The 14,063-nt window shown below is 35.5% G+C and overlaps 4 protein-coding genes across 4 annotated transcripts; 2 read left to right on the top strand and 2 right to left on the bottom strand. All coding sequences in view use genetic code 12, as the record gives it.

The window, feature by feature from the left end:
• Positions 1 to 310: 310 nt before the first annotated feature.
• On the bottom strand, positions 311 to 3,286 carry J8A68_000885 (RNA-directed DNA polymerase; the record flags this gene model as incomplete). Its single annotated transcript, XM_049410607.1, has 1 exon — positions 311 to 3,286. One exon carries the CDS (start codon positions 3,284 to 3,286, stop codon positions 311 to 313), a length of 2,976 nt encoding a protein of 991 aa, XP_049265715.1.
• A 557-nt stretch (positions 3,287 to 3,843) lies between these two features.
• J8A68_000886 (uncharacterized protein) lies at positions 3,844 to 4,860 on the bottom strand (the record flags this gene model as incomplete). Its single annotated transcript, XM_049410608.1, has 1 exon — positions 3,844 to 4,860. One exon carries the CDS (start codon positions 4,858 to 4,860, stop codon positions 3,844 to 3,846), a length of 1,017 nt encoding a protein of 338 aa, XP_049265716.1.
• Positions 4,861 to 6,496: 1,636 nt separating this feature from the next.
• Positions 6,497 to 9,466, top strand: J8A68_000887 (uncharacterized protein; the record flags this gene model as incomplete). The annotated part of the gene is made up of 1 exon (XM_049410610.1): positions 6,497 to 9,466. One exon carries the CDS (start codon positions 6,497 to 6,499, stop codon positions 9,464 to 9,466), a length of 2,970 nt encoding a protein of 989 aa, XP_049265717.1.
• A 1,117-nt stretch (positions 9,467 to 10,583) lies between these two features.
• On the top strand, positions 10,584 to 12,905 carry J8A68_000888 (uncharacterized protein; the record flags this gene model as incomplete). Its single annotated transcript, XM_049410611.1, has 1 exon — positions 10,584 to 12,905. One exon carries the CDS (start codon positions 10,584 to 10,586, stop codon positions 12,903 to 12,905), a length of 2,322 nt encoding a protein of 773 aa, XP_049265718.1.
• Between the last annotated feature and the right edge of the window lie 1,158 nt (positions 12,906 to 14,063).

Raw genomic sequence — 14,063 nt, forward strand, 5'->3', positions numbered from 1 at the left:
GACTCTGGCAACGATAGGGGACATAACATTTTGGTTTATAGTTAATTGATTTATACTATTATATTTAAAGAGAGGAAACCTAGGATTTTAAATAATGCGGTCCAAGATGTGGTAATTAATTCGCATTTCTCATTAATTCACTTTAAAACATACGTGTTTTTTTTTTTTCTTGTAATATTAAGGAAAAACTATATAATTATTTAAAAACTACATAGAAAACCTGATTCATATGAATCGGAATTCATTTTAAAATGGGAGATGTTTGGTTACATTATTTTTGTGATTTTTTTTTAAGCGAATTTGCTAATATTCACATTTGAGTGAAAGACCGAGATAATAATATAAGTTGTGCTTCAGTCACTGGACGAAGCTCAGACTTACTATATCGTGGTCGGAACCATAGTTTCGTTATGATTTGAAAAAACCGGTCTATGATGAGGTAGGTATGGTCGGGGTGGTGGTGCTGGCCAATAATGGCTTCGAGTGTATAATTTCCGGAGGAATATGTCGTCCAAAGTTCACTAGTGACAGGGCAGTCTTGATAGATGTGGTGGAGATCGGGAGTGATGATGGTTGTGTTGAGACATAAAAGACAGTGTCGTAAGTGTCGGTTGGGGTAGTGTGGTATGGGATGAGTGCTCGCTGTAGAGCCAAGATGGGAGCGATGTCCTAGGTGGATCCGATGAAGTTCTTCTAGCTTTCCTGGATATTTGTGTTTTAGTCTTTTTTGATTAAACCAGTATTGTTGCCAGTCATGTGTGGTAAGATGGAATTGGTAGCTAAGTCGTGGATCCGCTTCAATTTCATTCTTTTTAAGGATTGTCTTGGTCGAGATTGAAAGGAAGTTGCTTCCGGTCAATTGTTCATCGTTGATGTCTTTGATGAGGAAATTGATTTTTTCTTCCGAAGGTGTTTGGTGTAGTATGTTAGCAAGTTGTTCGTCATTAACGGGTAAAATGTTAGTTTGGGTTGATGGGTGAAGTGGGTATGTCAATTCAAACCAGGCAGATAGTATGGATTTTTCAGCTCGTGTAAAACTATCATGATGTATGAAATAGCCGTAAAATTCTCTGGCATGAGGTGTTTGTGTAGGGATTCGTAGCCCTAATAGTATGTCATACCAAGGAATTATTTGATGTAGTTCAGACAGTAGCAGTGTTAATTCTGTAGTTAGGATGTCGCAGGTAGCTTGATGGATTTTGATTCGCCATAATAATGTAGTGGGTGATGGTTCTTTAGCTGTTAATATTTTGTATATTAAGGCAGCTTTTCGTCCTTTTAATTGATGGGATAATTCTAGTAATCCGTAACCACCTAATTCTGGGCGGTTTGTTAGTGTAGACCAACGGATACCATAAAATTTTCTGTCAATCTTTTTTCTAAATGATTCTAATGCATCTAATGGCATTGGGTCATGGAATTCTCGATAATAAATCTTGGAGTATATATACAGATTAATTGCTGTAGTTGAATATGATATAGGCCATTCTCGCACTAAACTCTTGGATATGTAATAGTTTAAATAATTCAAGAACTTTGGCCAATTTGTTCCTTGTATTGGTATTCCTAAGTATGTTAGTTCCGAGTCATGGATGTCAGATTGTTGATAAGGTAATATTCTTCGGGGTGCATAAGTATCATAATAATATATGGTGGTTTTCTCTCTGCTTATTAAACTGTTAGTGGCTCTCTCAAATTTTTTGATTTCTGTAGCAATGTTTTGTTGTTCTTCTAGGTTATTCATATAAATGTTAATATCATCAGCGAAGGCCTGATATTTTATTTGGATTTTGGTCCTATGGTGGAATTCAAGATAATATCCTTGAGTGACCTGACTAATTTTGTGTAAGAAGGGTTCAAGGCATATATTAAAAAGAACAGGGCTAAAGGAGAGACCCTGGAGGATTCCAATATTGATTTGAAACAGTGGTGAGTTGAAGTTATTTATTTTGATGGAAGCCTTCAATTGTGTAACAGTGCTTAGGATTAATCTTCTCATTTTTGGTCCAATGCCTATGTGGATGAGTAATTTTTTGATGTACATGTGATCAATTCGATCAAAAGCTTTGTTCAAGTCTAACATTAATAATTGTAAATTTGGGGATGGGTATTTTAAAGTAAGATCAATTATGTTGTAGAATTCCATGAGATTTTCATCTATTTGTCTTTCATTCATGAATCCTCGTTGCGGGCTTTGAACAAGCTTATCATGGTGTTTAGTAAATCTGCAATTGATAACATTAGAAATAACTCTAGTTAAGATATTCGTTAGAGCTATTGGTCTAAAATTATCAATTGTATCAGTTTTTTTCTTGGTTTTTGGGATAATTCTGATAAGTACTTCCCGGAGGTGGTAGGGTAATATCCCTGTATTCATGATGTCATTGATTTCTTTTTCAATAAAATGTCCTATGGAACCCCAGTGTGTTTTATAAAAATTGACAGTTAGTCCATCTGGTCCTGGGCTTTTTTTGTTATCAATACGTTGTAACGCTTGATATATTTCATCTGCTTCTATTGGACGCTCAAGTTCGAGTTGATCATCAGTGTCTAATGTGATAGGGAAGTTTTCTAGAAATTGGTCAATGTATTCGGGCGAAAAGTGTGTAAGTGGTTGATTATAAAGTTTCTTGAAGTAGTCATATGCAATATCGAGCATTTTGTGAGTTGTGGTGGTGGTGATTGTGTTGTCTTCATTGCTCATGTGTGATATATATTGTTTGGTATGTATATGACCTTTGAATTCATTATTAAGAGTTTTGTATATTTGGTTGGTAGTCTCATTGATTTGTAAACGTAGAGAGAGGGGTGATTGTGTTCTATGTAATTTGTATTGTAATTTATTCATTGAAATACCGTAATTTATTCCACGTAGAATGAATTCATCTAGGTTTCTTGAAATGATTGAGTTTAAAAAGGTATTTGGGATGGGTAGTTGCAATAATTCATCATTGTATACAAATGGCTTTGGACCGATCTGAATTGCAAGATCGGCAATCGGGGTAATGGTGATTGATGTTCCGTCATGGGTAGATTGAAGAATTTTTCGATGAATTTGAAATGAATGTAATCGATGGTGTAAATGTTGACTTATATATATTCTATCAATTCTTCTGTTCAGTTTGTAATGATGATTGGTATAGTTGATTTGGTCTGGTTCGATGTGTCGGTAAGCGTCAATGATGTTGGTGTGGTCAATTATGTCTTGCATGGTGGCTTTGATTTGGATTGCCGTGGGTTGGATGATGGTGGCATGGTTAAGTTGGGTGTCAATCTTCTCATTCATGGTAAAGTTGAAGTCTCCACCTATGATGATGTGAAGTGGATGGTATTTGTGTTTGAGTTCTTCATGATATGGGGCTAGTGTTCGTAAAAATTGTTTTAGGTAGTTTGTTTTGGTAGTATCATCTTTAGAAGGTACGTAAATTGAAATTATGTAGTAATATTCAGCGTGGATTTTAAATAATGCATCGGTAATATTGTGATGGTAAGGATGGTGTATTAGTTGCGTTATAATGTTGCTTTCTTTAGGTTGAAACACTGAAAGAATGGCTGTGTTTGATTCATGTGTTAACGTAATTAATCTAATTTTTTTTTGATTTTCTGTCTTCCATAAGTCTTTTTGAAGTTGGGGTAGTGTGTTTGGTTTAAATCGGGTCTCTGATAATAGGACTATATGGTGTTTTTTTAATAAGCTTCTTAAGGTCGTTATTTTAGTGTTGTGTTTTTCTATATTTATTTGTAGTATTGAGATTTCATTGATTGTGTGTGACGGTTCTTCGGTCGTAGGGTTTAGAAATGTAAGAGTTTCTTGCACCCTTTTAGGAATCAGTATCAGACTCATTAATATTGGTTAGGAGTTGTTGTTGGATCCAAGTCCATGGATCCTTCAGGTGGGTCGGTTGATGAATGATGCGCTGGTAGGTTTCCACTTTCAGGTAAACCCTCTTCTTCCATTTCTACATCATCATCCATAGAATCATTTGATGAATTGTAAGAATTATCAGAGGAATTATCAGTGTCTTCTGATATTTTATAATCCAAATCATTTGAATCATCAGAATCATTTTCATGTCCAGAGGTTGTGGAACTTGTTGAGGGTTCCAGATTGTGGTTGTTGTTGTTGATATTCGTCTCTGACCATTGACTTACTAATGGTTCAGTGGAGGAGACAGTGTTAGTAGTAGTATTGTTTTCAGATGGTTGTTGATTTGTTTCTGAGGGAGGTAAAGTGGTAGAATGAGCATTCCTTTTTAAAATAGTCTTGGGACCGTTGTTTGGCTTAGTAGCGGTTTGTTGAGATTTGGCTGGGCCATTTGTGTTTTGTTGTTCTCTAAGAAGAGCTTTTTTTTCATTGGCTGATAAAGGTCTCTGAAAGCCATCAGCATCAGGGATAGTGTAATGTTTGTTTTGTGTTTCATCAATAGTGACATTCTTTTTTGGTTGTTCGTTGTGAGATTGATGAGTCGTTTCAGAAGTGGAGTCATCCTCTGTGGTTTCTGATGCATTTCCATTTAAGTTTTCACGTGTATCATTGGATGGTTGTTCATCATTGTTGCTTCTTTTTTTTAATCTGTCGGGACATTTTGGTCCTGTGTGATCAATCTGATGGCAAATGACACAAGAGTTGTGTGGGCACCGAAATCTGGAATGGTTTGTAGTTTTACAAAGTCCACAGTGATTCAAGTGCGAGATAAATTCAATAGTTGATTGAGTGGATTTTTTTGATTTTGTTGGAGTGATTTTGTCCGAAAGGGCAATTAATAATTCAATTCGGATAGGTTGAGCAAAGGGTTTGAAAACTTTGCTGGTATTTTTGTCTACATGGACATGATAATTATCAACGAATCTATATTGCATAATCATGGGCTTTATATAAAATCAAATAATCATTTTAGAAAGAAAAAGAAAAGGCTTACCAGCCCTAATAAAGCTCAGCATTTGGTAAGTATCAATGGGAATACCGGTGAGTCGGTAGTTTTGGAATAATAAAACAGCCAAGGGAGAAGATTAAATGCAATTTAAATGAAATGCTTGATTGTTGTGAATGGCTTCCTCCTTTAAAATCTGTCGCAACAATTAGGTAGAAAGTCAAAACCCTGGGTCAGGAAAGTTACGCATTGTAGCCACTCAAACTAACAAAATACAGGTTTTATTTCCGGGCCATGTATTGCCACTTTGAAGAACGACTCTCAAAGTGCGTATAAAATTTTTTTTTCACCCTTTAATTCATTGGCATAGTCTACAGTTTTCAATAGACTAACATCATTGTAATTTTACAAAGAATGATTTCTTAATAAGAAACCCAATCATGCACTAAGATTGCATGTATTTGCCATATCGCATACAAAAGGCTTATAGGATGAGAACATGCCTTCTTTAAAGATTCAATAAAGGTACAATTGACAACCTCTCCAACTTTAAATATTCATGAATTAATGTAACAGTCGTGGAGAGGGTTCCGTCTCGAAAGCACGTGACAAATTGCAGCACAAATGGGATTTGTGACTGAGTGTGAGGTAACACTGCACTGAAGAAAGATTATGTTATGTTTCTTGGAGTACAGCAGTAACTGATGGTTAAGTGAATAGAATACTAAGGTCTAAGAGTCTAGATTGACTCACATCGTATTCAGACTGAATAAAGAAAGTCTAGAATAGATATGAGTTACTGTGAGTGAATAAGGTTGGATGACCAAGGCTGTGCAACCATTTTCTGTAACCAAATTAGGTTAATTGAGAATTGAAGGAATTAAAGTTTAGGGAGTTCAGAGTCTAAGTAGTTCTGGCTCTACGACATTCAGAGTGAGACGCTCATAACCCCTTGTCTTTGTCAGGCTTTGGGATAGTTTTATAAATCCCCCAAATTCTCAGAAAAGAATTTAGAAAAGAATTTTCTCTTCTTCTTTTAGGAGTTAACAATTCTAACCAGAACAAACCTATCCATTGACTGATTAGTATATAGAAGAACATATCAATACATATCGTTGGAACTCAAGAAGAACTCAGAGACATTTGAGAGGGTTTCAATATCATCTTATCTCATAATTTATTATTCTGTAATTCAGATCCGAGGGTTGTAAGCGCTTCCGTTACAATTAAAATAAAAATTCTGGATTAGAATACTTGTGACCATTCGTTCATAATAAATAAAAATTATAAACAATACGTGACACCTTGTATGTAAGTCGCATTATGCAATTTCAAGTTTGTCGTATGTTCCTTGTGCACGGAATCACAGGATGAGCTGAGATTATTATTTTCTATTCCGTCATTGTGATCACACAAAAGAAAACAAAAAAATAAATTGCAAAAAGTTCCCTTGGTTATCTCTTCTCCATTTAGGATCATCATATACCCAAATGATTCATTTAATGACATTTAAATTCTAAGTTTTACAAATTAGTAGCCAAATAAGGTCTATTTCAACACAAATAGATAAATAGCAGTTGCAATCCTTTTGCTCACACGACTAAATCACATACTATCTACATACCATGATGTTACATTACAGAAGGTCTCGGATTGTTTTATTAGCATCTTTGCTTGCGACCACAATTTGGCTTGGGTATCTTCTTTGGAATCTGCATTCACAACCAATAGAAAATCCGGAAAACTTCACTAGACGAATAAGACCCGTAGCTTTTGCTCCAAATCAATTTGACACCAAAGCAGAAGAAATTCGAAGACTTAAGGACGTGCGAGGTGTCGAAATCAGAACTCTTGAGGGCTTCAATAATATAGAGCTACCTTCTACATTTCCAGATTATCAACCATTTGATGCAAGGTTTACATTTGCCATATTATTGCATTATCTAGAAAAATATGAGCATGACGAACTACCTGGTTTCCATTGGGCAGATTTTACAAGTATGGAACCATTGGAAAAGTATCTTTTCAGTGTGAAGATGTCTTGTTCTGATTTTGATATTAGAACACATAATGCATCAAGGGATACTAAGGAAGACAGGAGGAATCCAAACAGATACTGCATTGATGATACGAATATACCAAAATTACTTGAAACTTCAAAAGATGAGGAATTAGTTAAAAGTTTGAAATATATTCAACAACAAAAGTATTCGACTGGATTTCATATGTTTACGAATTGTGGCAGACAGTCCTTCGAGTTCCGTTCTATAATAGGTAGATCTTATTTATATGAGTTTATGCCACCACCACAATCATTAATTCTTTTGTTCCCTGAATTTAAGGCATTCCAAATTGATATAAACCAAGACAAAAAATTGAAATTGATTCAATATGCCGATGTAATAGAAAGATCCATAAATGTTAAGGATCAACTCACTAAGTTTATGAAGACTTTACCCATTAAAGCGAACCCAATTCCTTACAGTATTGAATTGAATCATGAAGAATTTATAGATAAATCGCCAGAAATAATGCAGACTTTAAATGATTCAGAAGAGCCACTATCAGAGAGGGATCAAGCGTATTTAGAAGGATTGAAGTATTCTTCCGCAATCAAATGGCCCAGCAAGTATTTCTCTGAAGCGCTTATACTCAAATCACAAAGGGGATTTTCGGCCGGTCTGCATTATGATTGGAGATTTTACAATGGAAATGTAGTCAATTCTCCCAAGAATGATATGTCTATCCATGGATTATTAAAGGCGATGTTTAAGCTAGCAAATGCATATGATATCAAATGTTGGATTGCACATGGATCATTGCTATCCTGGTACTGGGATGGTATGAAATTCCCATGGGATAGCGATGTTGATATTACAATGCCAATTGACGAGTTGCATAAGTTGGCCAGACTATTTAACCAAAGTCTCATAGTTGATTTTGGTAATGATATTGATCTGCAAATTCGTTATGGTAGATACTTTTTTGATTCTTCAACGTTTATTAGCAGAAGAACCATGGAGAATGGAAGAAATGTTATTGATGCAAGATTAATTGACATAGATACCGGTATTTATATTGATATAACGGGATTAGCAATAACCACAGCTAAAGCTCCCGAACGTTATGATTTTTTGCTAAAATCAACTAAATATGAACGTGACTCCGAAAGAAATCTTAAAGATAAGTCAGTTGCTGAAAATGATACCAATACATTCTTACAAGCTTATAATTGCAAAAATCACCAATTCTTCAGGCTAAAAGAATTAAGCCCATTGATGCTATCTTTATTTGATGGAGAATTCACATATGTCCCAAACCAAATATCTAGAATTCTAATGAATAAATTCTCTCCGAAATCAATTATTAATACACAATACAAAGACTATACATATGTCCCAATATTACGACTTTGGTTGAAAACAGAAGTACTTTATGATTTCTTAGCTGCCACTACAAAACGAACCAAGAAGGCGATGAAAGATAAAAAGGTTGTTCCAGAATTAAATGAAGAGCAGTGCTTGGAGCTATTGAAAAGAAAAAAGGATATATTAGTGGAATATTTAAGAACTAGAAGATTGACAGCATTCCATGATGAAGAAGTGAGGATGATCTTACAGGATGAATCTACTGAGTCATTGAATTACGAAGATGGCACTTTGATAGATAATACCGCAGTCTTTAGACCCGATATGTTTACATCGACTAATAGAATCACCTATGACAAGGCTTGGAAGCGAGTGAATAAGCTACTCAAGGAATATGAAAAGAAAGGGAAAAAGGCGGTGAAAGTCATTCTTGGACCGGACGTCATCCCAGGAGCCAAAGCAAACGGCAACGAAAAGAATACGAAACCTGGATCACCAAAGGTAAGTACGGATAAGGATAAAGCCGCAAGTGCCAACATAGCTAACCAACAACCAACAAAAGAGCACCAACAACCAATAAAGATTGATGGCAATCTTGAAAATAACAAAGCAAACGAAGCTCGTCAGAACATAGAAGAGAAGAGGAACGTTCGAGCTCCTCACCCACCCGCAAACCCTGCAGCAAAAATGCAACAGCCTATAGGTCTCAAGCAAGAGAGAACCAAAACTGATGCAGCGAGTAAAAGCGATCTAGACAATAAAGCCATCGAAGCCGGTAACCAAATAGGAGAGAAGACAAAGTCCAGGGTCCATCCAAGTTCTGGTCCACGAGTTAAACAACCAGTAAAAGCTGGCCAGCGGCCAATGAAGTTCGATCCAGACATGAAAAATGCAAAGAGAGCCTTTGAAGGTCTTCAGCGTATGGAACATAGGACAAACCCTCGCTTCCCTGGAATTCCACGAGTACCCCTTCCACCCCCTACTGAGGAAGAACTAAGGAAGCGTCGTATTGATAGAGACGAGCAAATAATGAAAGCAAATAGTGCATATGCTCAGCGTCGGAAGGAAGACTCTGTTAATCCTTTTGAACGTGCTAAACAAGTAAATCAACAAAAGAAGCTAGACAAGTTCGAAGACAAAGATGCAAAGAGTGGAGAACAAAAGGTGAGATTAGTGGCACCCAAAGCTGAGGCGCGTCATTCTGGAAAGGTCGTATCACTGAGCTAGTTTAAGAATGATTGCTGTTTAATTAGTGGTTATTAATTTACAAACAAGGGGTTATTGTCAGAAAGAAATCGAACTCGGCTTACATTTAATATTAGACGATCGGGTATTATTGATAGCATTCTGTGGACTTCAAATTTGATTAAAGTTGATATTTTTAATAGAATTTCTATGTTCATTAGTAGATTATAAATCTTTTCATTCAACAACGATGTCGAATATTCTTTATGGTTTAAATTTATGGTTGCAAACTCAAAACAAACAAACAAAAACACATAAATTCCTAAAATTTATTAAAAGGAAATCATCTTACTAACGAGATTTTATTCTTATAATGCCGCAGAAGAGGAACGAGTCTTTCTACTAATTCCGAGTATTTAAAGGCGTCTTCAAACCATGGGCATTCACTCGATACTACTCCAAGCTACGGAAGAATGTGCTTGTAACATTGATTTCCAAAATCCTATGGAGATGGAGGCTCCAGTTTAGTAGTTTCAAATTTTGGCTTATAAAGCATGGAGCAAGGTTCACCGGTTAGTTTATAATCAGTATCAATTTCTGTAGGAACTGAACTCTTGATCACTAAGCTTGAAAGTAGATGAATACACATTAAAGGAATCTATTTATCAAAAGAATACAATAAAAAGGTACATAACAGTCCAACGGTTATGTGGGTGGAGGGTTATTGTTAAAACGGAACACAAAAAAAAAACAAGGCTGAGATTAAATTAAATTAAAGAGGGGTTCCATATTAATTTCCCAAAAATTTTAATATCTCAACGGATCAATATAATATTACGAAAAACCACTTAGATTCCATTCGTATCTCGGTGATTACTTGAAATGGACTGTATTGTCCGCAATTCTTATTATAATCCTTGATACTGGATTTTATTCGAGTTCCGTTTTAATTGTCGCACAAAAGAAACTGAGCCGCAGAATTACAACTCGAGCCAATTATGTATTTTCAAGGCTGTTTTTAATTGGTCATTTACTAAAAGGATAGACATCGAAGCCACTATTTGAATTTTAAAATATTATATATAATGACAAATTCTTCAGTAATGTCAAAAACTTTTAAAACTTAGATTCTAAAATAGATTGCATCTCTCACCTAACTATGCGTCTAACCATACATGATAAATATCGGAATCCATTCCATATGAAAAGGAACCGCAAAATTCGATTAGCATTGTTTCTTGCAATAGTGATATCCCTAAACTTCCTAATTTGGAATCAAGATACATATCTACAATATTCAAATCTTATAACATATCCAGAAGACACTACTATAACAATCCGACCCACGACTTTTACAAGTGAATTTGACACTAGACTAGAAAAAACCCTTAGCAAGGAAGATGTAAAAGGCGTAGCCATTATAACCCCCGAGGACTTCAATACTATTGAATTACCTTCTGCAACGCGTGATTATCAACCATTCGATGCCCGGTTCACCCTTGGCGCATTGTTGCATTATCTTGACCAATCTGACATAGAGGAACTACCTGGATTCCACTGGGCAGATTTCACAAGTATGGAACCATTGGAAAAGTATCTTTTCAGTGTGAAGATGTCTTGTTCTGATTTTGATATCCGAACAAAAAACCAAGCCAGAAATGCTAAAGAAGGTAGGATGGATCCAAAGAGCTACTGCGTTGATGATGCAGATATACCGAACTTAATTGAAACTTCAAAAAATGAGGAGCTAGTTAAAAATTTGAAATATATTCAAGCACAAAAGTATTCAACCGGATTTCACATGTTTAAGGATTGCCTTAGGCAATCCTTTGAGTTTCGGCCCATAATAGGTAGATCTTATTTGTACGACTTTATGCCACCACCACAGTCATTAGTTCTTTTGTTCCCCGAATTCAAGGCATTCCAAATTGATATAAACAAAGACAATAAATTGAAATTGGTTCAGTATTCTGCACTCCTGGAAAGAATTATAAACGTGAGGGAGATTCTCAGTAAGTTTATGAAGACTTTACCTATGCAAGCTAACCCTGCGTCCCAGAGAATAGAGCTAAGTCACGAGGATTTTATTGACAAATCACCAGAAATAATAGAAATCTTGCAAAATTCTGAAGAACCATTATCACAAAGAGATCAACTGTATTTAAACGGATTGAAGTTTTCCAAAGAAATAAAAATCCCCTACAAACATTTCTCTGAAGCTAGGGTAATCTCAACCCAAAGGGATTTTTCCCTCGGTGCGCATTATGATTGGAGATTTTTTAACGGAGATGTAAAAGGAACTGATAAAAATGACGTGACTCTTCACGCATTAGTAAAGGTACTTTTCAAGTTGGCAAATGCATACAACCTTAGATGCTGGATTGTACATGGATCATTATTGTCCTGGTATTGGAATGGTTTGAGGTTCCCTTGGGATAACGATATAGATATTTCAATGCCAATTGATGACCTACATAGGTTGACTAGACAATTTAATCAGAGTCTTATTGTTGATTTCGGTAATGATATAGATCTGCAAATCCGTTATGGGAGATTCTTTTTGGATTCGACAGCTTTTATTAGCAGGAGAACCAGAGAGAATGGAAACAATAATATCGATGCAAGATTAATTGACATAGATACTGGTATGTATATTGACATAACCGGGTTAGCATTAACGGATACTAAAGCTCCCGAACGTGATGACTACTTACTAAAGGCAACAAAATATGAACGCGACTCTGAAAGAAACATTCCAAATAAGTCAATTACCGAATACGATGTCAATTCATTCTTGCAAACTTATAATTGCAAGAATAACCATTTTTTCAGCTTAAAAGAAGTGAGTCCCTTACGGCTTTCTTTGTTTGATGGAGAATACATGTATGTCCCGAATCAAGTAACTAAAGTTTTAATGTCTGACTTTTCTCCGATATCGCTTGTTAATAAAAAATTTCAGGGATATACATATATACCAATATTGCGACTTTGGTTGAAAACTCATATACTTGATGATTTCTTATTTGAGAATGCAAAGAAAACCAACAAGCAAATCAAACAAAGAATGCGGGTTATAGAATTAAATGAGGAACAATGCTTAGAATTGTTAAAATCAAACAGGGATATACTAGTGCAGTATTTGAGAACTAAAAGGGTGACGGAATACCACGACAACGAAATTAGGAAAATCATTCAAGGTGAATCCTCCGCATCATTAAATTTCGAAGACGGAACCTTGATAGATAATAGGGCAGAGCTTAGACCTGATCTATTCACCTGGAATTCCCTAAATGAAGCAAACAGCTATGGCAAAGATTGGGAACGTGTGAATAACTTAATTAAAGAATATGAAGAGAATGGTAAACAAGTAGTGGAAGTCACGCTTGGGCGCGACGTAATACCGTTAGAGAAGGAAAAACCCAACACTCCAGGTGATATTGGAAAGGTTCTATTACAAGATAATTTAAGGATCCCTGGTTAGTTATGGGCTGCAAATAAGTGTTGCTGTTAGTAAGAGACCCTAATACGGTTGCATTTTTATAGGATCAGGTATTGTTTCTATTCCTTGAGTTTCAAACTTATGTTAGGATTCATTCTCTTTAATAGAATATTATATAGTTTTCAGTAATGTATGCTCATTAGGTTTATAAATAATTTACGATGTTTCCAAAGACTGCAAAACGGAAATAGCTTGAAAGTATGTTAATTGTATATTTTTTTATTTCCGAGTCTAGATGAGAAAGTGGCTGCAAAAAAAGCCCCGAACTGCCACACAAAATCCATGATTGCAAAAACAAAAAAGAAAAAACAGGAGATCACACAAACTTCTCGAACTACAATTAAAAGACAATCATCTAGGGTAAGTTAGCCGATTCGCGCAATACTATGGAGTCCATACGAAGTGTCGTTTAGCTAGCTCTGAATGTTCGAACCCGTCTACAAACCTCCGTTACTCGATATTGTTGCAACCAATGGAAGATGCTTGTGTCCTTCATTTTCAAGAATGGATTGGTCGTGCGCACGACAAATCCAACAACATACCAACGCCTCACGATTAAACAAGGAAATTCACGCAATACAATGTGTGCTCCTTATTATAACAATCTCAACATAATTGAAGCAGCGAAAATTGAAGTTATATGATGCAATACGCAAGTATAAATTCCTACAGCCAAGACGGGTCCTTCCTCCACCCTTATAAAATGAAAATCAAAGTATAAATTAAGGTGAAATTAAGGAGATGTGTTACATATTGATTGTCTTGAGTTCTTAGAGAATAAGGAAAAATCTCTCATGTAACCATAGAATAGCAAAGTAAATAAAATGACTTAGATTTTTTCCGAATCTCCCTGATTACTTGAAATGGACAGTTTCTTGGCTTCAATTCGCATAATAATGGACGATATAAGTTTATTAGTCATTGAAAAAAAAAAGAAGTGCAAAAAATATCTAAAAGTGCCTCTCAAAAAAGAATCACTGGATCCCTTTAATACACACTAGTCGACCCAGGACCAGGATGTGCCATTTTCTCCAATATGATGCAAAATGATTAGAAATGTTTTCTCCAAGGACCATTTAGTTTCCTACCACTGTCAAGTTGAGATGTTTCGTTGGCTTATGATGAAATCAAAATTATTGT

Source organism: Hemisphaericaspora subhashii, assembly GCF_019202705.1.
Source record: "Hemisphaericaspora subhashii strain CBS 10753 chromosome Unknown scaffold3, whole genome shotgun sequence".
In the NCBI taxonomy this organism is placed as follows: Eukaryota; Fungi; Ascomycota; class Pichiomycetes; order Serinales; family Debaryomycetaceae; genus Hemisphaericaspora; species Hemisphaericaspora subhashii.